Source organism: Columba livia, chromosome 20 (assembly GCF_036013475.1).
Source record: "Columba livia isolate bColLiv1 breed racing homer chromosome 20, bColLiv1.pat.W.v2, whole genome shotgun sequence".
Lineage (NCBI taxonomy): Eukaryota > Metazoa > Chordata > Aves > Columbiformes > Columbidae > Columba > Columba livia.
This window is the reverse complement of record NC_088621.1, coordinates 9,839,569-9,863,779: the sequence shown is the minus strand read 5'-3', so window position 1 is coordinate 9,863,779 and position 24,211 is coordinate 9,839,569. Positions and strand designations below refer to the sequence as shown.

At 46.8% G+C, this 24,211-nt stretch overlaps 1 protein-coding gene across 2 annotated transcripts in view; it reads left to right on the top strand.

Annotated features, from left to right (window-relative positions):
• The first annotated feature begins 4,091 nt into the window (after nucleotides 1-4,091).
• Nucleotides 4,092-24,211, top strand: part of CALN1 (calneuron 1) — a 160,908-nt gene continuing 140,788 nt past the window's right edge. The window contains exons 1-2 of one of the 2 annotated variants that reach the window (XM_065037210.1): nucleotides 4,092-4,246; nucleotides 22,207-22,401. In XM_065037210.1, the coding sequence (XP_064893282.1) occupies nucleotides 22,280-22,401 (122 nt within the window). In that variant the 5' untranslated portion in view covers nucleotides 4,092-4,246; nucleotides 22,207-22,279. Of the gene's footprint in view, nucleotides 4,247-6,416; nucleotides 6,573-22,206; nucleotides 22,402-24,211 lie in introns of those variants that run through there. The other variant, XM_065037211.1, reaches the window with a different exon arrangement.

The window sequence follows — 24,211 nt, the reverse complement described above, 5'->3', positions numbered from 1 at the left end:
TGCTTCCAGGGATACAGAAGTCATTGAGACAGATGGACACATGCACATCCACGTGGCATAAATCTGGTTTCATTTGTAATCTGGGTAAAAAGAATAATTTGTGATTAAATTAGTGAAGTACCCTTTTATTCTAAGAGATGGATGAGAGCTTTCCCCATGGCCTGAGCTTGAATGTTGGCGTCCAAGAAGGATTTGGGAAGTCAGCAAAAGGAGAGATTGGGGGCAGATATACAAAAGTGGATTAAGCATCAGCTCCTCCATGTTTAGCTAGTTTTTCTGTTTGTTTCCAAATTCCTTTTGAAGTTCTAAATAATCCCCTGTGATACTTGGTGAAAGCAAACAAGGTTTTCAAAGCTTCGCGTTTGAATTCAGGAGAGCAAAACTCTGCCTATAGGTTCCCAGCATGTTTTATTCTCTTTGTTTTTTATCTTTATTAAAGGGCTGTAATTTGTGTGATTAATTGCATAGGCAGACAGCTGTTTTCTTGGCCTAACACAATATTGCACTGTGAGAGTCATTGTCTGTCCGGAGCAGATACACCAAATCCTCTTCCATGTCAGCAGAAGAGGGGTTATCATATAGACTCCTCCTTGAACTGTTAATTAATTAAACCAGATTTAGGGTCCTCAGCCAGCATGGCTGTCCTGCAGTGATACATCAATGAAAGTCTCTAGTCTGTGTTGTGGGAAACTCTGAATGAGAGAAGCATCAACAGGGTCTTCCAGCCTTGAGAAGATGGTTTGCCCTCCAGAAAACATGATGTAGAGAGACAAGACGCATCCTGATGTATCAAAAACATGCAGTCACGACAAAAGGTCATGGCTTGAGAGACGAAGAGTCAGCTCATCAATATATTCAACCATCCCTGGCTTTCTAGACATCCTCACCATTTGGGTCAGAGAAGGAATTTAACAGCAACATGACGTGTTTTTTGGACAAGATCTTGCACATCTCTGCATCTGGCTGATGGGTTTTCTGACACCTCACTGCTTGGATTGCACGTGATTTCTCTGCATAACTGCAGTTGGCACCAAGGATTTGGGGAAGCATGGTTGAGCTGGTGTAAATAAGAGATACCCCATGCAAGGGCAAGCAGTGTCCCTGCTTTCTGCAGAGCTGTGTGCTCTGGGCAAGGTAAACAGACCCAGGATCTGATCCAGTCTAACAACTCTGCAGCTCCTCTCCTCTGCAGTGCCTTTGCCTTGGTGCTTTTCACATGTTGCTATAATACCCAGCTCTATCTTTTTATCTCGTCCTCAGAAACCCTCTGTTTTCCCCAGCATCACAAGAAGCTATCCCCTAACATCCTTGTAGGGAACAAAATCAAAGTGACGCCGTTTCCATTAAGAAAGCTGCAACCAACCAGAAGTAAAACGAGCTGTCAGCTGCTGCGATGCTGGATCTAGCACTGCTGGAACCTTGGTAAATGCAAATATCTGCAAACATCAATTTCTGCCTGAGATTAAATATCTTCCTAGCTGCAAGCTTCCCAGGAGACTTGTTGCCCTGCGGAGTCAGGACCAAATGAGGTCAAGTGCAAGACTGAGGTTGCTGGAGAAAAGAAGACATGAGCAAACCTCCAATGAACCAAACTTCATGCTTAATGGTGTTCAATGAACCCAACACTCAAACCATTGCAGAGGGAAGACTTCCTGTGCTGTGGCCATGGCTCAGCCCACCATTAAGAAAAGGGAAGAGATTAGTATTTCACAGCCAAAAGCCAAAAAATCCAAGCATCCAGGATGGCATCATCCTGAGGTTTATCTACCCCTCACTCTTAACTTCTAGCTTTACCAAAATTGATAGAATAAATGCAAAATTTGTTTCAGAAGCACAAATCTGTGGCTGAAAATACAAACAAGGCTGAGGATCTTCCAAAAGCTGGACGGCTTGGTGCTGCCGCTTGAGCCTGGCCAAGCCAGCCAGCATGCAAGGCATTTGATCTGGAAATCAGATATAGCACACACCATCCTGATGAAAAATGTCACACGTGGTCTGTACTTCAGGCTACTTTCCAGTATCTCAAGGAAGGGATCTTTTAATTGAAAGCCTTAATGTTTCTCGTTATATTTAAAATTAGAGCGGAACGGCAATAAAATTGGTCATGGGATCGAGACAAGTTTTAAGGGAGAGAAGGAAATTTATTCTTCGTTTTTTACATCAGAGCATCCTTTAGAAGCCCATGTACATTTGAATACGTCAGTACAAGGATTAATAATTAAAGGAACAACAACCACATGTCTCTGAGATACACACGAGAAAGCAAGAGCTCAGGCCGGAGGCTGGAGTGTCTGGGGACACGCTGTTTTTGCTGGCATTTCCTCTCTGCCTGGTATACCTCGTTATTTACAAAAACACTTTCCCACCAGCCTCTCCCAAAATATATCTTACCCAGCAATTTGCAGTTGATGGCCAACCTCAGCGTTAGCCTAGGAAATGGTGTCTATGCTTGTTATCAGATTGATTTTGAAGGAAGACGTAGAGGTGATCACATAGATAAGCAATTCGAGTAGATGTGTTTTGGGGTGAAACCCTCCAGCTGGCAGCAGAAGCCCCTGCAGAGCGGTGGTGACGTTCCAGCAAACCCCACAGCCCCAGCTCGATGCGACTGGCAGCTGCGGTTGCCCAGGACTTGCAAAAAAACAGGCTCCAAAAACACTTCCTCTCCACTCCCTGAAACCAGATGGGTGTCAACAGGCTACAGCGACGAGACGGAGCCGTTTCGCTCCCCGGTGTGGCCCCCGGCCAAGCAGACACCTCGTCGCGTCGCTCTGCAGAGCCGCACAGCAGCCCCGCAGCCAGGAGCATCTCGCCAGGTGCCGAAGGCAGTTTAAAGTGTTAGTTTGACAAAGGGAATCTCCAACTTCAATGTGGTTTCCCTAAACAGACCCAAATTGTTCTTCCCCTCCCTCCCCGTCCTTCCTTTCTCCATGTTGGTAGTCTTCTCATTCATTAAAAACCTGCTAATTATCTCAGCAGCTTGGAACTGGGTTTCAGCATGGAATTAAAACCAGCTTTTCGTTTTGGCATCCACCGCCTCGGGTAATTAATAGGACAAGAGAAAGCCAGAACATGCGGGTCAGCCCTGAGTGTGAGGTGGGGACTGAGCGGACGCAGCCCGTGCCACAGCTCGCAGACAGGATGCTCTGAAACCAGCCTCGCCAAGGCTGGGTTGCATTTGGGGCCAAACCGGGGAAAAGAAAGAGGAGATGAGGTTCTTTCTTGGTTGTTCTTGTTTTTTCCTCATTTTAACTCAAAACATGGACCAATGAAAAGCCTGCACTCAATCTTCAGCATCTCTTTGCTGGGGAAGGAATGGGACTGCAGTCCAATGTGGTTTGACAGCATGTTTTGGCCACTCTTGCCCTGCTGAGCAGACTGGGATGCTCTGGGAGCTTGGACTGTTGCAGATGGGTCTTTTGATGGAGATCTGAAAAAATATCTGGAGGAACCTGAAACCCAAGGAGATATCAGCATCGTTTGCACTCCCGCCAGCGCCAGGTCCTCTCTCCACTGCCTTGGCATGAGAGAGCAGCCATCACATCCAAATGGAAACACTGCTCTGCTCACTGACAGGAGAGGGCTGAGGTCCCCATCTTGCAGAGCCAAGCTGGGGTGACTCAACCCTTCCCCACAGCCCCCCTTCACCCAAAGCCTGGGCTGGCGAAAGGAGGGCAATGCCTTTGGGCACCGTTGCAGAGCGGTGGCAGCACCAGGACAGACGGGACATGATGTTCCTCCTGACTCGCCAGGGCGTTGGTAGAGCACAAACTTTCCTCCCTGCATCCATAGGAATGCTCGGGTTCCCCTCGCCCACCGCGCTGCTGACAGCATCCCCGCTCGCCACATGCCATGCCTGCTCTCCGGAGCACTGATTTGCAATTTGTTGCTCCTGCCACCAAGTAACTACTCTTGCTGCTCTGCTACAGACTTGCTCAAGCTGCCAGGATGCCCCCGACGGGCAGCAAGATGCTACCGGAGCTGACGGGCCAGGGTGGGAGAGCATCGCTCCTGAGGGAGCAGCCACGCCAAATTGGGGTTCTAGCCCTTTAAATCCAATCGAGTACTGCAAAAAAAACGGGCGAGCGAGCAGGAGAGAGCTTTCAGACTCTTTTAATTAAAGCTTGTACCATATTCTGTCTTCCCAAGTCGTGGCAGTCACTCCCGCTTCTTCAGGACGTCTCGGGGCTTCCCGGTGCCGCGGCATGGACGGGGGGACTCGCTCACCTGGGACCGGCGGCAGTAGGTACGCGCGGAGGGCCGGGGCTGCTTGCATGGCTTCTCCCCCTCTCCTCGCTGTCAGCTGGAAGCATCCCTTTTTTTTTTTTCCTCATGTTTTTTCATTTGTCAAAGTCTAACACGTTGCTTCTGGCTCGTGGAGACAGTGGCAGGCAACATCTTCCCCCAACAACACCTGGGGACAATGGGCTTCCCTGTCCCACCACCGCCACTCTCTTCCATCCCCTCTCTCTCCCTTTTAAATAACCAAGTGCATGATCTGGAGTCTTTTGGTTTTGTTTTATTTTTTTGCCCTCGCTCCTTTAATCAAAGAGCTGCCATTCGGCAGAAGATAAGTTGGGATGCCTGTTTCATAAATCACCGCTGAAGTTGGTCCCTGTCGCGCTCTCTCCTCCGGTCGCCCCCGCCAGCTCTGTTCGCGGCTCCTCTGCTTTTGCAAGTGCACCAGGTTAAGAGAGTTTTTGCCATATCCTTTCATGCGCATTGCACTCTCAATGCAGAGCATTTCTTACGAGCCTCACGGCCCGAATCCCGGGGTTATTAGGAAAGACAGGGTTGCATTCACACCAGAGTCTCATCTCTTCAGCACTATAACCCATCACAGCCGTAGCTGGGCTTATAAATTGCCCTTCAGTGCCAACATTGCGCAGGCAGAACATTTAACTGCTAACTATCCCATTCACCGATCGATTTTTCTCTCCCCCTCTGCTCCTAACTGAGTGATCTCTTCATTTGTATTTCTACACAACGCAGCTATTTCTTTAAATTATGTATTGCCTGTTCCTGCCTCGCTCCCTTGGGCTGGTGCGTGGTTGGGATGCTCTGACCTTCCCCACAGCCCATGTTCCCCTTTGCGGGCGGGTCCCAGGTGAATGTGGGTCCCAAGGACCAATCCCCTCCGGGGAACAGAGGCTCTACCAGGAAAACATTTATCCTGGTACCTGTCTGAGGTTAATAACACTTTTGACAAATGGCAGACCTCCTCCAGGCTTGAAATAGGGTTGAAAAAGCAGCCACTAATCTCCTTGAGAAGTGCTAGATGGTGGCCACCGCTCTCAGTAAATCAGGAGGCGAGCTGTTTACGTACGGCATGTTGAGACGTTAGCAGAGCAAAAAAAAATATATAAATTTAAAAATCCTTCTGTTAATCCACTGGCAAAATCTCTGCCTTGCCGGCGTTTTGCAGGGCAGCAGGTTTGTGCAGGGAATGTTGTGAACAGCATGGCCCAAAGGACACGGGACCACAGGGCTGCCTGGCAGGGTCGGGAAAAGGGGCTTTTTCTTACCAACAGCTTTTGCCATAAGTGGGAGAGCGATGGGATGGGGAACTTGCAAATGAACGAGGGAAGCGGAGCTGTATATCGGTGTATAAGCAGGAGAGCAAAAGCACCTGGTGGTTTGTGGGCAGGAAGACATTTCGACTTGAGCAGTTGAAGCAATGAAACTTGGAGAGGAAGAGGCATGGTGCCTGCGAGCAAAAGCAAAGATGCCAGGGCAGAGGGAAATCTGCAGCACAGGCTCCGTGATTAACTCATACGGGTGCAGGACTGCGGAGGAAAAGAATGTTGCGTGCCCTGAGGTTTTGCATTTATCGGTTTTGCTGGCTGGGTTTGCTTTCATCAGTGGCTCCTCTCTCTTTGGTAGCGATTTAACCATTTGTGAATTTTGGTGACGTTAGGAAGGAGCTTGACCCTTGCGACTGAGACACGGGATAATAGTTCCCTTGTTCCCAGCTCGCAGCAGCAAATGACCTGGCAAGGAAACCTGAAAGTGCCTGAAAGTAAAAAAAATAAATCCCTGTGGTCCAAGTGGGGCTACAGACAAACTCCTCTCAGGTGAAGCTTTCAAAACCTGTTTCCAGCTCGGAAGCCCAGAGTGGGGTTTGAAAACCACTTTACAAATACAAGTGGGGAGAGGAAAGACAAACAAAACATGCATCTCGGTTCAGCAAAGTGACTCAAGCCTCGCAAGCATACGGAGGATGGGGAGTAATTATTTATAGTGCCATCAGCAGAAATAATAGAATGAAATGAAGGGCTGAAAAGTTTTGCTGACGCTCAGGGAACGCGTCCTGGCACGGGCTGATGTTTCCTGGGCCCAGCCCTTTGCGTCTCCGGCGCTACCGAGTGCGCAGCCGGATGACCCAGCAAAGCCAAAGGGTGGGACCCGCCAAAACGGCCGCACAGCAGCGAGGAGACGAACCTGCCCGCAGCATGGAGTTAAAATTTCAACTGTGACTTCCACCCTGGGCCGCCGCGGACGCCCAAACCTGGATTTCGATGTGAACTTTTTTGGGAGCAGCGCCCTGCGGCAGGGGAGGGCTGGGTGGCCAGGTTTGGCTTTTCCATTCTAATTCTATGAACACTGCGATTTTAAAAAGGTGGGGTGGGGGGGGTAAAGCCATTTTTGAGATCAGCAGTTAGTGTAATTCAGCGCTTTGTCCTCCGTAATTAAGCTCTGTGTTCCGCGTTTCAATACCACTCCTGAGCCGTGGTGACAAAAGGAATTAGAAGGATTGGCAGGCAGAGGATCGCTCACCTGGCATTACTCAAATTAAAGGTGACCTGCATAAGGTTTTCTTTTCTAAATTGAGTTTGGACTCCTCTTTGCGGTGATGAAAAGGCCTCTTTTTTCCTTTTTTTTCTTTTCTTCCGTGACTTATGAATGACAAGTAGCATCACGCTTGGCTCTCCCCATCTGGGAGGCTGAGATGGCCACTGAGGTTATTGCTGGAGGAAAAGGTGAACTTGAACCCTGATGGAGCAGCCAGTCCTCAGCAAGGTTGGCAGGCAGTCACCAACATCCTGCAGAAATCATCCGCGCAAGCAGTTTTCTGTAATCCTAAAACCCTTTCCTTGCCCCCAGGCTACTTGATAACACCACCAGAGACCAGTTCGCGGGTGGGCACAAAGGTCAGAGCTTCATAGAATTCCCAAAAGGCAATTTGCTGCATCTTGCCCTGCTTTCTGAGGTTTTCCTAGTGCAAACAAAACCTGAATTTCCGACGAACAAGCAGAAAAATAATTCTTCTTTTATTGTAAGTAATAACCTTTTCCACTTCCTTCAGTCCGTAGACTGGAAAGAGCGCAAACACAAAAGGCACAGGTCTCATTTTTGCTTTTCCTTCACCAGCTACCTTTAAACAAAAGAAAAATAGCAGGGTATCTGGAGCAGGAAGGGACCAAAATGGATCTGACTGAGATAAAATATGAATTTACTCTTTCTATCTGCTAGAGTATAATACATTCTTCTATTCAGAGCAAGGGACGTATGTCAACCCCATTCTACATCTCTGGCAGGGCATTACAGATTGAATTAGTATGATAAATGAAAAACAGTCATAAAATTCTACAGAGGTCTTAAATAGTAAAAATGTATCATATGAATGAAATGGCACAGTTATTAAGTGAAATGTCTGAGATATAAACATTAGCGTGGCGTGTCAGTCTAGAAGGATGTGAGCAGTCACATCCAGGGGATCCAGATGTGGATCACACTGATTGTCCGATCATCTTTGCTGATCATCTGGATGGTTTAGCTGGGTTCACGTAGCCTTTCAGCACAGGATAATCCACCATCTGCTGTGGTATTTTCTTCTTTGATTTTTTTATATATATATTTTTTTTTCTATTTCCTTCGGGATACGTTTTTCCCCTTTGAACATAAGCTACTTTCAGTGTATCATCTAAAACCTACATTTTAATGGAAGGAGGTAAGAGGCTGCATAGACAATGTAAACCTCCCTTTCTGTGACCACCCAGAGACTGCCAAAAATCAATCGTCTGCTACAGGCTGGTCTTTAAATAAAGTTAAGCTAAATTGTATCAGAAGCTCTGGGGATCATTGAAAGCAGGTTTTCGAGAAAGTCATGTACAGATGTTGCCTAGTTTGATATAGGTTTCACCCTTTAAATCCTTTTGTGCTGTAACCTGGTCTGCTCAGGAACTGAATTACTCTGAATTACTTCTGGCTCTCACCAAAGCATTGACTCCAGTTTGAGAACTGCCCAAGCACTTTGGGAGCCTGAGGCACCGATTCAAAGTGGATTAATAAGCTCTGAGGAGCTGAAAGTGCTTTGCTGGAAGCTGGCGAGATGCCCCTGGGTGATTTTGCAAAGGTTTCTGAGGTTCTAGTGCAAGAGTAAGGACAGGAACAGTCTGGCATACACAGACCTGTAAATGAAATGGGAATCTATTTAAAAAGTATTTTTCTCTTTCCTCCCTCATAAATACACTGTGGCAAAACAGCCTATGAAACTAGGAAAGGATTATCTTGAGAAGAGTGAAGGTGTCCCAAGGTTTACGCACAAGAAAGCTGCTGTGCTGCAGGACGGGCATCCTCAAGGAGGGGATGCTGAGCCTGGCTGCCCCGCGGATGTTCGCTCTCCATCACAATGTGCAGCACCAGTGACACCCCAGAACCGCTCCAGATCTGCAGCTGTGCCCAGGAGGAGAAGGCAGGAACGTGGTGGCACAGGGAGGGATCGGTTGCTGGCTGATGGCTCCTGGGACGGGCAGAAGTTCTGCTGTGGCCAACGGTGATGGTGATGGAGATGATGTTTTTATAATGTGTGTGTTATACACGTTAAGGTGTTGTAATGTGTGAGTTGTGATGGTGCCAAGAAGCTTCTATTAGGGTGGCATTGCCCCTTGGCACTACACGTGCACTCCGTGCAAAGCTGTGTTATTTTTTTGTGTTATTTTTATACGTTCCTTTCAATGAGCTTGCATGCAAAAACCCATGTTCTGGAACAAAAGCTGCAGATCCATGATGTGTTGTAATGCTAATCACACCAGCAGGATTAATCCTGATACTGGCCTCAGAGAAAAATCCAGAGAAGAACCAATGGGGCAGGACCTCTGTGCACAGCAGCTGGGGCTGTGGTGGGGCAGCTGGGGTGTAACACAGCAAGGGGATCCCCTGCTCCCCCCGATGGAGCTCAGCCCCTCGGCCATTTGCTTTCCGAGCTTCTGATGTCTGTAAAGAGTGGGAAAGAAGATTCAAGCATTTTAGGTAATTCTTCACGTGTGAAAAAACAAGTCAAAAGAGTAGATGGATTCTTGTCTCCATCAGATTGGACTGAAAGTGCAATTTTGTCCTGGGACTTGCTGATTGAAGAAAGAAAATTGTACAGTGCTGTCTTTGGAAAATCTGGTAAACATTTTGTTCCCTCCTGAAATGTCATTAAGGAGAGATACCGGCTTTCTCTGGGGTACAAGAAGAAGATGGATCTGTGGAAAATACTGTCACTGCTCTTTACGACCTAGCTGAACTGTATGATTTCGACAGGAGGTTTTATGATGCAGTGATATGGGCTGATATAGTTTGTGGCACAAAAGATGACAGGGGCTCTACCTTGAGTCTCATTTAATGCTTGAGCAAACAGCCACAGCTCTAGGCAGTCTGAGAATAGCCAGAGGCATCAAGAAACCTCGAATGGTCCTGCTGACCCCTCTGATAACACTGATGCTAATTTTGCCCCATGTCAGCTAATAAAGCACAGCAGATGTTGTTCTGGGTTGGGGATGGACCTCCCGAGCTGCTTGAGGGTGATCCAGGGTCAGCTGCAAATTGTCAAAACCACTGGAGTGGACAAGCCTCAGCAATCATATGATAGCCAGAAGGGTGTCTCAGGTAGGGTGGCAGGAGAGGAGCAGTTATGGAAAGACATGGCCAAGACAGCACAGGAGTGCCTGGGACCCTGGGAGCAGACATGGGGCTACAGACCTGGATCTCCACGTGCTTCAGTCTGCTGTCACAGTGGCACAGGACCCATGGTCATCTTCACAAGCACTGGTGCACCTCTGGCTTGGCCTGGCAGATACGAGGAACGCTTGGATCTCCATAGAATCATAAAATAGTTTGGGTTGGACAGGACCTTCAAAGCTCACCCAGTTCAACTCCTGCCATGAGCGGTGACATCTCCCAGATCAGGTTGCCAAAACCCACATTTGGTTTCTTTTGATCGATGGTTTGGCTTTTTAAGGGAGGGAAGCAGATAGTGCTGTGGTCATGGGCACTGCTGTCAGAAGGTACAGGAACAGAAGGAGAGGGGAAGGCTGAGGAGCTTCCTCTGGGCTTTCCTAGAAATATTTGGTTTTGAATTGACATCAGTCCACATTTCAGAGAACAAAGCTCTGCAGTGGGCTTTTTGTAAAGAAACACAACATTGTCTATGGCCCTATCATTGTCATACGGACTGTCCCCCATGGGTATCCCATTCATGTGGTCTCATGTGCTGTTAGAGAAAAAACTTGAAGAAAATAGAGGGCTTTTAATAAAACTAGTCGCAGGGCAGGTGAGAGGAAGCTGTGAAGGAAGTGTAAAGCTGGAGAAACATGCTGGTGTCCCCCTGATCCTGAGATGTGTCCCCAGGCAGGGGTGGAGAACAGAGCGTTGCGATGTCAACCACAGCAAGCATCCTTTGCATCAGCGTTTGTGCAGCACTGTGGGTGCTTGGTCTGACAGCAGGACACCAGAACTTCTTCTGGAACCTGGAGGAACTAGAGTCTGCCATGGTGGCTTCTTCCCTCCCCTCCCCTGCCCACTCCTCACATGTGCAATAGCCATGGCTGCAGCAGGTCCAAGCAAATGGGAGGAACTCAGGAGCAACCAGAGGCTGGTGAGGACAGCAGGTGGGACAAGGGATTCGCCAGGTCCTTGAGGTTCTCTGCTATTTCTGGAGTCCACTAGGGGAACCTAATTGTATTGGGAATATGAGTTAATAAGAAAAAGGGTATCAAAGTACATGACAAGACAGAATATCCATCCTTGCTGTGCAGTTTCTTGAAGACAAGCCCATGAAAGCCCCTGGGAAAAGGATTTTTTTTGTGATAGCATCCCTAAGCCAGATTCACCATAGAGGATTTTAAAGAATAGATTAGCTGACTTTAATAGTATGAATTATGAAAAGAACCTGCTCTGTGCAAAGCACAGGGTCACGTTTGATGATTCACCAGGCTTTTTCTTGACCATTAGTGGAACACTTCATGTCAAAAATGTGATGCACATGAAATTGCTGGAGGCTGATGGAGAAGCTCTTCCAGCCCCCAGTGTCCGGCAGCTACAGGAGGAAACATTTTCTTCTCTGCCAGCAGAATAAAAGCCACACAGCCTCAGGGCAATGGCATGGGAGCCTCGACACAGCCTCTCTACACCGTTAGGACAAATTCTACTCTCACCTCATGTCCCAGAGGAGAACAAGAGCAGCAAATACCTTTTCCTGAAGGTTCCCAACTTTTCTGATCATTCATGGAAACTTTCTGAGCTGAGGGCTGTGTCTGTCTCTGTTTCAATGCGTTATTTTAACCCCCCTTGAACCTATTTCTACTTTTGAGCACCATGATGTCTTCCAGCAAAAATTCTACAACTTATCGTGTACTATTTGCAAAAATACTTCCTCTGGCATTATTTTTTTTGTTTGTGTTTTGCTGTTATTGATGTTTTAAATTTGCTCTTGATAATTGCATTGGATACCTCTTAGGTCTGATGCTGATGGAAATGTCAAGTATTTGTTCTCTATTCACTTTCTCCCCGATGTTGAGTACAGGATAAAACTCTGCTTTTATAGGTGTCTCCTGCATCCCTTTCAAGCACCTCTTTGCCGGACTGAAGGGCTCTAATGTGTTTTAGTCTATTTTTGTGCAGAAGCTGCTCTCTGTCCAATTCACTTCCTTCCTGTCACCCCTCCCCGTTCTCTTATCTCCTTTCTCAAATGCACCGAGCAGAAATTTATTCATCATGAAGGCGCACAATGGATTCAGACAACAGCATCATTTCAATTTTGTTCTTCATTTCTTTGCCAAGAATCTCTCACATTACATTTACCCAGGGCGATGCTGGACGTGGAGTGGATGTTTTCAAAGAACCATCTGTATTCCTCCTGGTGACTTGTTCCCGAACAGTAATGGCCAGTTCAAAGCTCACCGTTTGCTCAGGAGCCCGCAGGCTATTTTTTCTCATGTGCATTATTTTGCATGGACTGGCACTGAAATTCAGCCATTTATTCTTCAGACATCAGATTTTGGTTGGTTGGTTGGTTTGTGTTTTGTTTTGTTCTTTTCTTTTTAACTGTTGCAAACCGTTCAGGATTTGATTATTCTGATTAATTTTGTATCATTAATAAATGTTGTTGTCTCACACCTCCAATCCCCAGACAATTTCTTAATAAATTAGGAGATCTATTTCACAGGTCTCTCTGGGATTGCCAAAGGAAGTTGCTCTCATGATGAGAACAGATTGTTTATCTTTATTTCCTGGCTTCTTCTTGCATCTCCTTCATGATGAAAAACAATGAAAACAGTTCACTGAACCATTCTTCAATGACCTGTCTCTCCCACTTGTGCTTTTTGTTCGGCGATGGTCTCTCGGCCACACCACCTCTGGCAAACTTCCTTCCCCTCCTGGTTCTGAAGAGGTTTTATTGTTACCTTCCATCTCCAACAAGTTGTTGCTCAAAACACTTTTTCGCCTGCCATATTGTTCTTCTCCATGCAAACTGTCACATCAAGTGCTCTGTTTCCCCTCTTGAACATGGCTTGTGCTGGTTGAGAAATGCCTTTTAACTCTTCTACTCTGCTGTGTATCTCCACAAACTTTTTTTCCTTTTAACTCTGGTTGGTTTGGCAGTGTGTGATTATTCCAGGCTTGTAATATAGAGTTTAAAACCAGTCATTTTACTCTTTTAACTGCTCATTTTCTTTTCTTTTTGAGCAGCTTTTAAATTTTTCATTTACTTTCAATTCTTAATGTCCTATGAGCAATGCTTACGTCTTGAGTAGATCCTAGGCACCTCTGAGCCAAACTGAGAATTGCTTTTCTGCTTCTAGAGTTGGTGGTTTTAGCTCCAATAGTTATTTATTATGTCCAAAAGTTATTTCAGAAGTGAGATTTGCTAGACAAAGTCTACCTTACTGGCATCAGATAGCCCCAGCACTCAGCCTCTTCCCAAAAAATGAGTGACAGCTGTACAGAGGTGTATTTAAGTTTAGGTGGGATATTTGAAGTTCTCTTCATGTAGGTCATTTTCAGTTTTTGCTTTTAGGCTGGTTGAAGTTGTTTGGTTCACGTTGTTTGGTTTAGATTGGTTTAGGTCATTAGATTTAGGTATTTCAGGTTATTTTAAAGTTGGGTTTTTCAGGTTGGTTATTTTATGTTGCTTCTTTTCAGTAGGCGGTTTAGGTAGGCTGATGTATGTATGTGGTTTTAGGTAGGTTGGGTTAGGTAGGTTTGGTTTACATTGTTTAGGTTGTTTTCAGTGTTTCTGGTGACATTGATTTAGATTGTTTGGTTTAGGTTGGTTTAGTTGTTTTTAGGTAGGTTGGTCCAGGTAGTGTTGCTTGTAGGCTGGTCCAGGTAGCGTTGCTTGTAGGTTGGTCCAGGTAGTGTTGCTTATAGGTTGGGTTGGGTACCCTCATGCTTTGACTTCCAACAGCGGCAAAAAATATTGAAGGCAACTGCTCTGAACTGTGCTGTGTACTCCTGCCTGCTTTGGATGGTGCTGATAAACCACTGACAGGTGCAGCTGGGATCCGCTTCTCAAAACACAGCAATACCATTTGGACATCGCCTGTGGTGCCTCTTCATTCAGCCACCAGCCAGCAGAAGACAGGGCCATGCGGGAACCTGGATCCCAGCCCTTTTACAATCCCAGTATACCATTTTAACCCAAAGCAAACCCTATGTTTTTCCTACCTGGCTAAGCACATCTCCAGAAACAATAAAACTATTTAGAGGTAGAATCCACCATATTGCATTACATCATAGCATTAACATCAGCGCTTCTAGGGACAATTAAAAATCCTTTCATCTTGAAGGCACTGCTGTATCACTGTGCCAATGGTCAGATTAGACACAGCAGGACTATTCAGGCAGGCCCAAATTAAGTAATAATTGAAATGTTTGAAGGAAAATGAGTATGGTTGTCAGGGTCAGCCTTAAATATGTTTTGTTAACATCTTGCAGAAATATTTTGATAAAAATCGCAGTCCTGTGTGAGAGATGTCTGGCTTTTATTTCAAAGTAAGTAGAATAGGAGCGGGGGAAGGACACACAAGAGCACAGTTAATAAGATGTATAATCAAATAAAAACTTTTGCACAGTGATACTGTATGAGGTAAAACTTCAGAGTTTAAAAACAGAACATGTTTTGCTTACCAAAAAAAACAAGTATTTGACTATAATATACATCCCATGCTTTATGGTGTACTTATTTAACCTATGTAAGTTGGGGAAATGATAAGCAATGTTTCAAAGTGCTGCTGAAATACAACATAAACATAGCAAAAGTTGTTTTACAGAACTCAAGAGCTGCTAGCAAAGTCATGTTTTGGAAAAACATGTAACTTCAAGTGCAGTAACTTAAATCAACGGCACGTGAGCATATGCCGTGGTTAAGCAAGTGCGTTGGGGTTTTTATAAATCCTCACATTTGCGTTCTTGAGCCAGGATGAAGCTGAGTGCAGGGATCTAGCAGAGCAGGACAGTTTGCTCTGCTTTGCAACTGATTTCATCAGGAAGAGCAATTGCCTCTTGCGGTACCAGAACAGGTGACAAGGTTTTTGGTATTCAACATCCAAACCCCAATCCCGCCATGTTTCTGAATGCTGGGATCAAATAATGATCCAGGAGCTCATTGAAACCCAGCCCTGGGTCATGAGACCCAGCTTGTGCTGGAGCTGTGCCTTCATCTAGCCAGTCTTAGCCTTCTGGAAGGATCTCAGACCTATATTGTAAGTAGCTTTTCTCCCACCCTGTCTCCTGTATGGACCTGCCCTGTAGCTTTGTTTTCAGCCCATCTCCTTCTCACTGAGCTTCTCAGGTGGACCTTGGACCTAAATTCTCGCTTTATCTGGGCATGTTGCTGTACCCTGTTACCAGCACTGAGCTCTGCTCACCATGGTCAGATCCTGCAGGATTTCTATCGATGATTTCTGCCTGTGCTAGGGCCCCCCTTGGCTTCTGCTTCTGTTTTTCCCATTGTGGAGCATATCCACCTCTGCTGCTCCCTGAAAAACCTGTTCCTGAGCAGACATTTAATCTCTGAATCTCTCGTGCTGAGTAGGTGCCAGCATAAGTAGTCGTGGTGTGTGTTGGGGGTGAGATTGGATTCGTAGCCTGTGAAACTGGGAGTTAATGCTGTGGAGGTCAGGAGCGGGATGTGAAAAAGCGATTGAAAAAGCCTCCTTAGGCTCAAGTAACTACCGAGCACCATCAGATCAAGACTGGACATCTCTTGCATGTCAAGGTCTTGACGTGTGCAACACGGTCAGCAAAGGCTGCAGCTCTGAGTTCAAAATAACTATTTGCTGTTCTGCATTTATTGCATTGGTCTTCCAGTCCAGCCGTCCTTATAAATACCTGCTGAAGCTTAGCTAAGCTCTAGACCTGCTAGATTTTGACCTGAACCCTATTTCTCTTTGCTCCCTCACTGCTGCCTGCTCTCCTGGTCAGGTCTTTGGGTACAGGAGCCTCTTGTTCTGCTCAAGGTGACAAACTGGTAGTTCCACCTTTGCAGCAGAAGCATCTCTGGCAAATCAGCTGCAGCACACAGCACTTATGCCACGGAAGTTGGGTGAACGGGAGCAGTAATAATTTGCAAGTTCTGCCAATGAATTCCCTTTCATTTTTGTTGTTGTTTTTTTCCCCTCCAACCCTTGGCAAGACCCTTTCCTGTTTTTCTTTCATTACATGGCAAATGCACAATAGGAACAAGAGGTCATTTACTCCAAATCCTTGATTTTATAATTTTTCTGACATTGCTAGTTGCTTTTTCTAAAGACAGTGAACAATGTGCAAAGTCCTTGTTAGGTAACAGTCATAATTAGAAGCTTTCTAAATTTCCAAGAGGTTTTGAGTACTCAGCACACTCCTTCCCTAATATCCTGTGGCTCCATATTTATGTGAATAATCTGAGTTGTGTCCAGTTGACCCCAGAACTGCTGCCCTGTAGGTCTGGAGAATAATATATGAAGGCAAAAAAGAAACAGCTGGAATGGAAGATCCTGTGTAAGAATCCCATGATGTCTGGATTTGTAGAGAAATAATATTTTTGCCAAAGTTCTCCCAGGAAAAGCTTACAGGGTCAGCCCAGGTACAAAAGAAGGAACAAGAAACCATTGTTTCAGATCCATGTGGTCAGACAAGCATGGCTTTGTGGATGGGGAAAACATGAAGTGCTACCTATGAAAGTAAAAATGAGTGAATTTTCAGCTGGTTGGGGATGAAAAAGGCAGCTACAGGGAGGAAAAGAAAATCTCAGTTGTATTATGATGAAGCTGACAGTTCTTCTCTGCCAGAATGGTACCTTCTGGTTTTGGTCTGAATGAATAGTTTTGGACCAACTGAAGCAGTACTTGAATTTGATGAATTTGGATTTAGAGGAATGGTTTATTTAGTGGTTTTTTTTCAGCAGATCATTTTAGTTTGCATGGGAAGTTCTCCAGGGGGTGAAGGGGAGAGCTGGGTAACCCACATCTCTGGGCTGGGAGCGAACAAGCCACCAAAGTCTGCTGGAGATGCCCCAGTTGGCCACAAACCCAACCCAGCTTCAGGCTGCAGTGTAGGTCCTGTCGCCCTTCCCCCAGATTTCCTGGGCCACAGTAGATGTCTTGTGGTTCTTGACCACATGAAATCGTGGTTTGCAGTCTCCGGGGTCAGGGAAACGCGCCAGTCTTTGATCCAGCAGTGAGTCAGGAGGTGGGATGTGTTGGCTGAAGGCATCTCTGCACTCAGTTTGAAAGAAAGACTTGAGCCAGGGACTCTTGCCTTGTAGTGGAGTTGCCTCCAAGATTGTATCACATCTTTGGGTAGATTTCCATTACGTTCTCCTGCTGCTGCTTCACACTGTGTAAATAATTGTATATTCACTGGACATGGAAAAATAACGATCTCCTGGGTTTTTGCCTGGTAGGATGAGATGTACAAGCTCTGCTCTCTGTCCTAGTGAGTAATTAGGCATTTTTTTATACCTGGAGCCAGACTGGCTCCTGATTTCTGACAGCCTGAAGTTTGGGCCATGCACTTTGCTGTTCTGAACCCGGACAACTGAGCTCTTGGGCATGGGTCACCCCGAGTGTCTGAGACCGGGGGGCTCAGAGCTGAGCAGGGCGTCACAGCCGCCCCCTCCCTGCAGCGGGCAGCGGTGCCTGGTGAACTTAGCTGTTCTTCTCAAATGTTCTTGGCCTTTATTAAGTGCCAGAAGTTGAAGTGTTTTGCATTAGTCACTGCCTTTTGTCAGACTCGCTTTTCTTTCTTTGGCTCAAAGCCACACATGAATTTGAGATTGGATCAAGCTGAACTTCAGGTTCTGCTCAAGAAGATCAAGAGAAAGAGAAGGTGATTTGCATGACTCTATATTGTCATTGATGCTCAGGTGGGCTGGAGATGGTGAGGGCTGGGGGCTTTGCCTTTACCACTGCTTGATATGACATATGAGCTGCAGGTTGTGTCTTTCGGGAACAGCCATTTACACACATGCTTGTCTCAAACACAACCTCACCATTACCAAAATTATTGCCCAGCCTGAATCCTACCTAAAATACTGTGAGACAGCATCTAAGGCATTTATTGCTGAGTGTAGAGGTATGTCCATGGTGATGTACTTCCATCCTCACCAGCAACAGAGCGACCCAAGCTAAAAGAACCTTCTCTCTACTCCAGATGCCAAGTGCATTTCTCCAGCCTCTCCTCCAACTTACAGGGCAACATATGCATTAGGTAAAAAAATCATTACATCAAAGCACCTGTAAGCTGTGTTAGTCATCTTGGATGCTGCAGAGCACCCTGTGAGCTGAAGTGTTTTGTGTATGAAGGGGACAATGATGCAATTATCTCCCTTCTGTCCTGTCTGTGCTCTTCCAGCCTGCTCTCATATCTGTGATCCTCTCCTCTGGAAATAAAAATGAGATGTGAAAGGAAAAAAGTGCTGATGAAAATCTGGGAATCCAGATGTCTCAGCAACAAAGACGCGATCCAAGCTGAGTCCTTTACGGTTTGTAACGAGGTGCGTTGGGGTGGCTGAAAGCCCTGACCCCCAGCAGGCCATCGTACCTGCTCTCACCCACTTCTCTGAGAGGTGAAGTCTGGAGCAGCTGCTCCTTTTCATTTTAAGTCTTAGGATCTGAGCTATTAATAAGCCTGGAAAATAACCACATGTTCTCTGAATTATCTAACAGATGTTAAATTCCCCAAGATGAAGAGGTGTCAGCCTGATGGAAGAAGTGATGTGAGGACCTTTCTTTTTCCTTTGAGCTGGGTTTCTCTTATTAGCAAAATTGGTTATCTGCTGGTTGATGTAACAAGAAAATTAGTATCACGCCACCAGTTTTGACCCAAGCCCACTGTTCCCCTCCACTCTTTGCTTTGCACCCATGTTAATGCATTTCTTGCTTTTCTCCAGCATCAGATTTTGAAGACAAGTGCCATTCAAAATGAAGTCCCATTGAAAGAATGTGTTGTGATGAAGAGCTGTTGAATGAGTCACTGTGCTCGCGCTGGCAAAGCGGGCCGGGGAGCGGGCCAGATCCTTACGCTTGGCACGAGAGAGCGAGAAGCAGAAGAGGAAAGTAAACTTAGGGCCAGGAGCGCTGCAGTGCTTGGCCAGCCAAGGGGCTTGGGTTGCAAATGCTTTTCCACTTAACCATTTCAGGGATGCAGCCACCATGAGGGTGGGGACGTATTCAGAGCCTCCTGGGGGTAGTGGGACATGGGCTGATGCAGAGGACGTGTCCTATGCAGGCAATTAAAAAGGGTTCCAGTTCTGTCTTCTTTTTGACAATCATGGGTTTTTTTAAGGTTGTCTTCTTCCTGATCCTCTTCTGTCTCAGCCTGAGCGCTTGTGGCTCCATGTGGGGAAAGGTCCTCAGCAGCTCAGGGTGGCATTTAACCAGGATGGCTCGTCATAGGATCTCTGTCTTATAGAATTATCAAAACATTTTGGTTGGAAGAGACCCTTAAGATCATCAAATCCAACCATAACCTAACTCTAGCACTAAACCATATCCATAAGAGCCTCATCTCCGCATCTGTCCAGCCCTCCAGGGATGGTGACTCCAGCACTGCCCTGGGCAGCCTGTTCCAATGCCCCACAGCCCTTTGGGGAAGAAATTGTTCCCCAGATCCAACCTCACCCTCCCCTGGTGCAACTTGAGGCCGTTTCCTCTGCTCCTGGCGCTTGTTCCTGGGGAGCAGAGCCCGACCCCCCTGGCTCCAAGCTCCTTTCAGGCAGTTCAGAGATCAGAAGCTCTCCCTTCAGCTCCTGTTCTCCAGCTGAACCCCCCAGGTCCCTCAGCCGCTCCCATCACACTTGTGCTCCAGCCCCTCACCAGCTCCATTCCCTTCTCTCAACTCGCTCCCCCACCTTTCTTGGTGTGAGGGAACTAAAACGAACTCCAGGATTTGAGGTTGGGCCTCCCCAGCACTGAGTACAGGGGAATGCCTCTTGGTACCTTCCATAAAGATGGAGAAAAGCTGGTCATCAACTGTGTGTAACACAGCTGAGCAGACCCTTGGGAGAGATGTTTATAAATGTGGATTGAAGACACTGGGCCCCAAGGGTACCGCATTTTCTGTGGGTGTAGATACACAGTGAGACTAGTAAATCGGCCTCTGCTCTAATAGAGATGTGCACACTCTTGACTGTGACCCTGCTGGCTGCTCTCTCCGAGGGGTGACTTTGCTCCGACATTTATTTCTGAGATCTGATTTAGCCTCTCCTGTTACACGCCCGCTGGCATGACAACCGCGAGCGCTTGTTCCAACACGGCGTGCCCTTCCCTCCCGGGGATGCTGCTGGGGAAAACAGCTCAAGTCAGAACAAGCTCATGGAGGAAAGTCCTGCTGGAGGTGTGAGATGTGTTCTACCTCTGTCTGCATTCGTGTCATGGGACACTTCTGGATTCCTCTCTTTTTTCATGTCCTGTACCAGAGAGTGCAAGAAATTACAGAAAGTGAGTTCCTGCTAAGTGTGAAATCTGCGGGATTGTGAATGTAGTGGGGATGTTGAGAGTACCAGGGTCTAATCCAGCCAGCAGACTACCTGGTACAAGTCTGGGTTCCCCATGTGAAGAGTTGGTTACTGGCTGCTTTAAGGTAGTAAAAATAAGAAAGATGTGGAGAGCAGGGGACCAGATTTTGAGTGGTTTCACCATTTCGGCACAATTCCCTTTGGCTTGTCCTTCAGGAGTAGTTGACAGTCTTGAACTCACTGCTATTCACTGCTCGCTTCTGATTAATGGGCTTCTAATGTCATTACTCATTTCATTATCCAACTAATCTGGAAGATTAGCCATTATCTAGAAAAAAAAAAGACAATTTCTTATTGGCATTAAGTGGTTGGCCAGCAGGGTAGACCATAAGGTTCACATTTAAGAATAAGAGCAAGACATCATTAGCAAGAAAATTTGCAGTGAAAGTCATCTGTAAATTTGCATTTTCCAGACAAAGAGTGGAGTCCAGCTATCAGAGACAGTGTTGCAAAACACAGAGGTAAGTGAGGTAGTCCAAAAAATATAAGGACTGTATCAAGAGCCCAAATGGAGCCTCGGAGAATCGGTAATAACAGTGGTGGTAGCAGTAGTAATAATAATGGTAATAACAATACAGCTTGGAGGTCTGGCCCTGGGTCAGGCCTGAAGTGCACTAGGTGCTGTGAAATTGCAGATAAAATGGCAAATATATTCTTGCTTCAAAGTGCTTAAAAACCATGTAGAAGGAGAACGAGGCCAGACGGCTGGTGACAGATGGGCAAGGGAGGAGAAAAAGAGGTAGAGGTGGCTGGTACAGAGAGGGCATGTCTGAGGGCACCACCTATGGAGGTGATTTGGGGAAGGATAACGAGGAACATATGTAGCTTATTTAGGACCACTTATCCTGGTGCAAGGGCCAGAACAGGGGAAGGAATCAAGTGCTTGTTTGAAGTACTATAAGAGCCTGATAGTGTCTGGCATTGTGGGTGGCTGAAGGCCTGGGCTGCTGTCCCAACAGGAACTGGGGATGGTGGGTCAACTAAGTACAAGTCATGAATGTTCCTGGCAGTGGAGACAGTGGCTTGTTTTGGATGCAGAAGAGCAGAGGGAGAGTGGAGAGGTATGGTCAAGGGAATGAGTTTTGCAGACGTCTTCAGAATGGTGATGCTGCAGCAGGTGGGTGGTGATGCTTAGTGACACAGTATTGGTCAGACTTTGAGATATTGCTTGTCACAACTGGAGAAGAGATGCTCGCAGATGGAAACACCCTGCCTGGGGCCTTGGAGGTTGGGGTGCCCTACAGAGATACCTGTGGGCCTTGTGGCAAGTGTGTGGGTGGCCTTGGCTGCTCCTCTTGTGCAAGGGCACTTGCACCCACATCTGTAACATGGGAGCCTTGGCTGGGACCAGCTTGCTCCATGGAACATCAGCAACATCTCTGTGGCAGGGAGGTGGACACACTCTTGACCATGTGCAGGGAACCTGTGCTGATGTGGTCCAGGCTGGTGGGAGTGGACACAGAGCACGGTTTGCTCTTCGGAGGTCTCATGGCATCACGTGTTCACGTTCCAAGGTGCTGTACCAGCATCTGTCCGGTGTTTCGGAGGAGACGCATGCAGCCACTGCAGGTCTGCTGCTGCAGGTCTGCTCTCCCACCAGCGCTGGGCTGCAGCTGAAGCCAGTCCTAGATGTCCCATTTGATCTCTGCCAACTCCACATTGCAAAACACATGAGCAAATCATTGTTGCCCCCTGGAAGGCGCAGGGCTGAGTCCCAGAGCACACTATTCCCATGGCATTTAACATTCTCTGCAAAATCAGCTTTTATTTAGAACTGAACATCTGTTCCAGATGTGGTTATTCTCTGCCTGCCTTGCTGCACTCCTGCCATTGTTGTCCTGCTGCACAGTGAAAGGCTGGCATGAATTATTGAAAGATTGAATTTAAATAAATGATAAACTGGCACTGTGCGTGCAGTGAAGTTTCTGTCCATTCCTTTACAGAGTCACATTCCCGGTTTTGATGTCCCCATGATGAGCTCGCACGTCTCCCAGAACCTTTTGTCTCATCTGCCTGATGGGGCTGATCGAAGAGCGTGGAGAGGGGCAGCCCAAGCATGAAGGTGGCCAAGGGGACGAGTCTCCTGGGGAGAAGGAGGAGCCGCAGCAGAGAAGCAGGCAACCTGAATTTCCCTCCTGGCAAGTGATGTTTCTTATCTCAAACTGTTTCTTGCATGGGGGCTGCTTTCGAGGGCGATGGGTGGGAGGGATGCTGCCAGGTCCCAAGAGTGGGCAGTGGGGACAGCACTGGGGACCAGCACTGGGTGCATGCGTTGGGAATCTTACAGTGTAAAGGATCCTTAGGTAAAATCCTAGAGGAAAAGCTCATCCCAGGGAAACATCCCACAGGGACTGTGCTGAACACAAATATATCTGGACCATCAATGCACACGTGATATGAGGGCAAGGGGTAGTCAAGTGGGTTCAAACCAGCCAAACCCTCTTTTTCTGTTGGCTGTCGCCTGGGAAGCCCAACTGGATTTTTGGAAGCCTGATAGTCTTGGAATTTGATTTTTTTAAATTATTTTTTGTCTTCACCATGTTGAAAAGCGGCTTGACTCACAGTTGCAGGAGGCTGTGGGGATTCACAGCAGACCATCTGTTTCAGCTGTTAGCAGTCATTAATTTTTTTTTCATCTTTTTTGCTACTTTTGAGATACTTCGGGAAAAAATATGTTCTTGGTGGCACTGCAGGACTTCAAAGGCACATATTTATTTTTCTCCTCAGAGAAACAATATGGAGTGGATGCAGTTGTTATAAAAGAATTAAATTTTTATTGGGCTTTCTAAACAGGGAATTTGTCTCCTGTGGACAAGCAGGAGGACACAGTATATTGTTTATCTCCTTTCCACCATGCATTTGGCTGATACCTCCCTTGCTACTGTACTGCTGTACATCTACTAAGGAGTTTTTCTTGTGTGAACTCTAATGCAGAAAGGCTTTAAAAAAAATATAGTGAGATTTTTCTTTTAAGCCACTATGTTTCCGGAGCTAAGTACTTACTGATTAAATCAGCCTTATTGTCTCCAGTTATTCTACCCAGAAACTGGAAAATTACTCAACTCCTTGACAGGTGTTCACAGCTGATGGCTCAGATTTGTGGCTCGAGTGCTGGGGCATATGGCACGATAAATAATAGAACAAACTCATCCTATTGACACTGTCCACCCTCCAGCCTGTGCACATTTATCCTCATGCGTGCAACAGCCCGTTCCCTGAGCCAGCTCCTCTCGGAGGTGCCACTGCTGGCCCACTGGCCGATGAGTTTGGGTCATTAGTGTTTGAGCAAAGTATCATAATGATGGTTTTGTGAGGACCTCAGCTTGGTCTGATGGGCAGGTGTCCATCATGGGTTTACTTCCCATACAAAGAATTTCTTCCCCAAAGGGCTGTGGGGCATTGGAACAGGCTGCCCAGGGCAGTGCTGGAGTCACCATCCCTGGAGGGGTTGGACAGACAGACATGAGGTTCTCAGGACATGGGGCAGTGCCAGGGGTGGGTTGTGGTTGGACTCGATGATCCTGAGGGTCTCTTCCAATCAAATTGATTCTATGATTTGTTTATTCTGCTGGTGCTCATGATGACACGTTGTGCTGGGGTTTGCCCGAGAGCCCAAAGTGGCTTCCCCGTTGTTTGTGTAGGGCTTTAGATGCAGCCAAGAAAATTTCATGGAGTTTAAGGGGTGCTTGGAAGTGGCAAAGGCTGGTGGCACAAGAGAAGGTGCATATCTTGCATGGAAATATGTGATGGGGAGATGCTGGATGCCATGTCTGGGCTTTGTGCAAACATGAAGCTGTTGCCTGATAACAGGCAGGGCAGAAAGCTGCGCACCGGACTCACGGCTGTGCTGGTTTGGGTCATGCATCCCTGAAAGAAAGCTCTGGACAGGACATAAAACAAGAGTTATGAACATCTGAACCTACTCTTGAGTCTTACAATGCGGGGAGA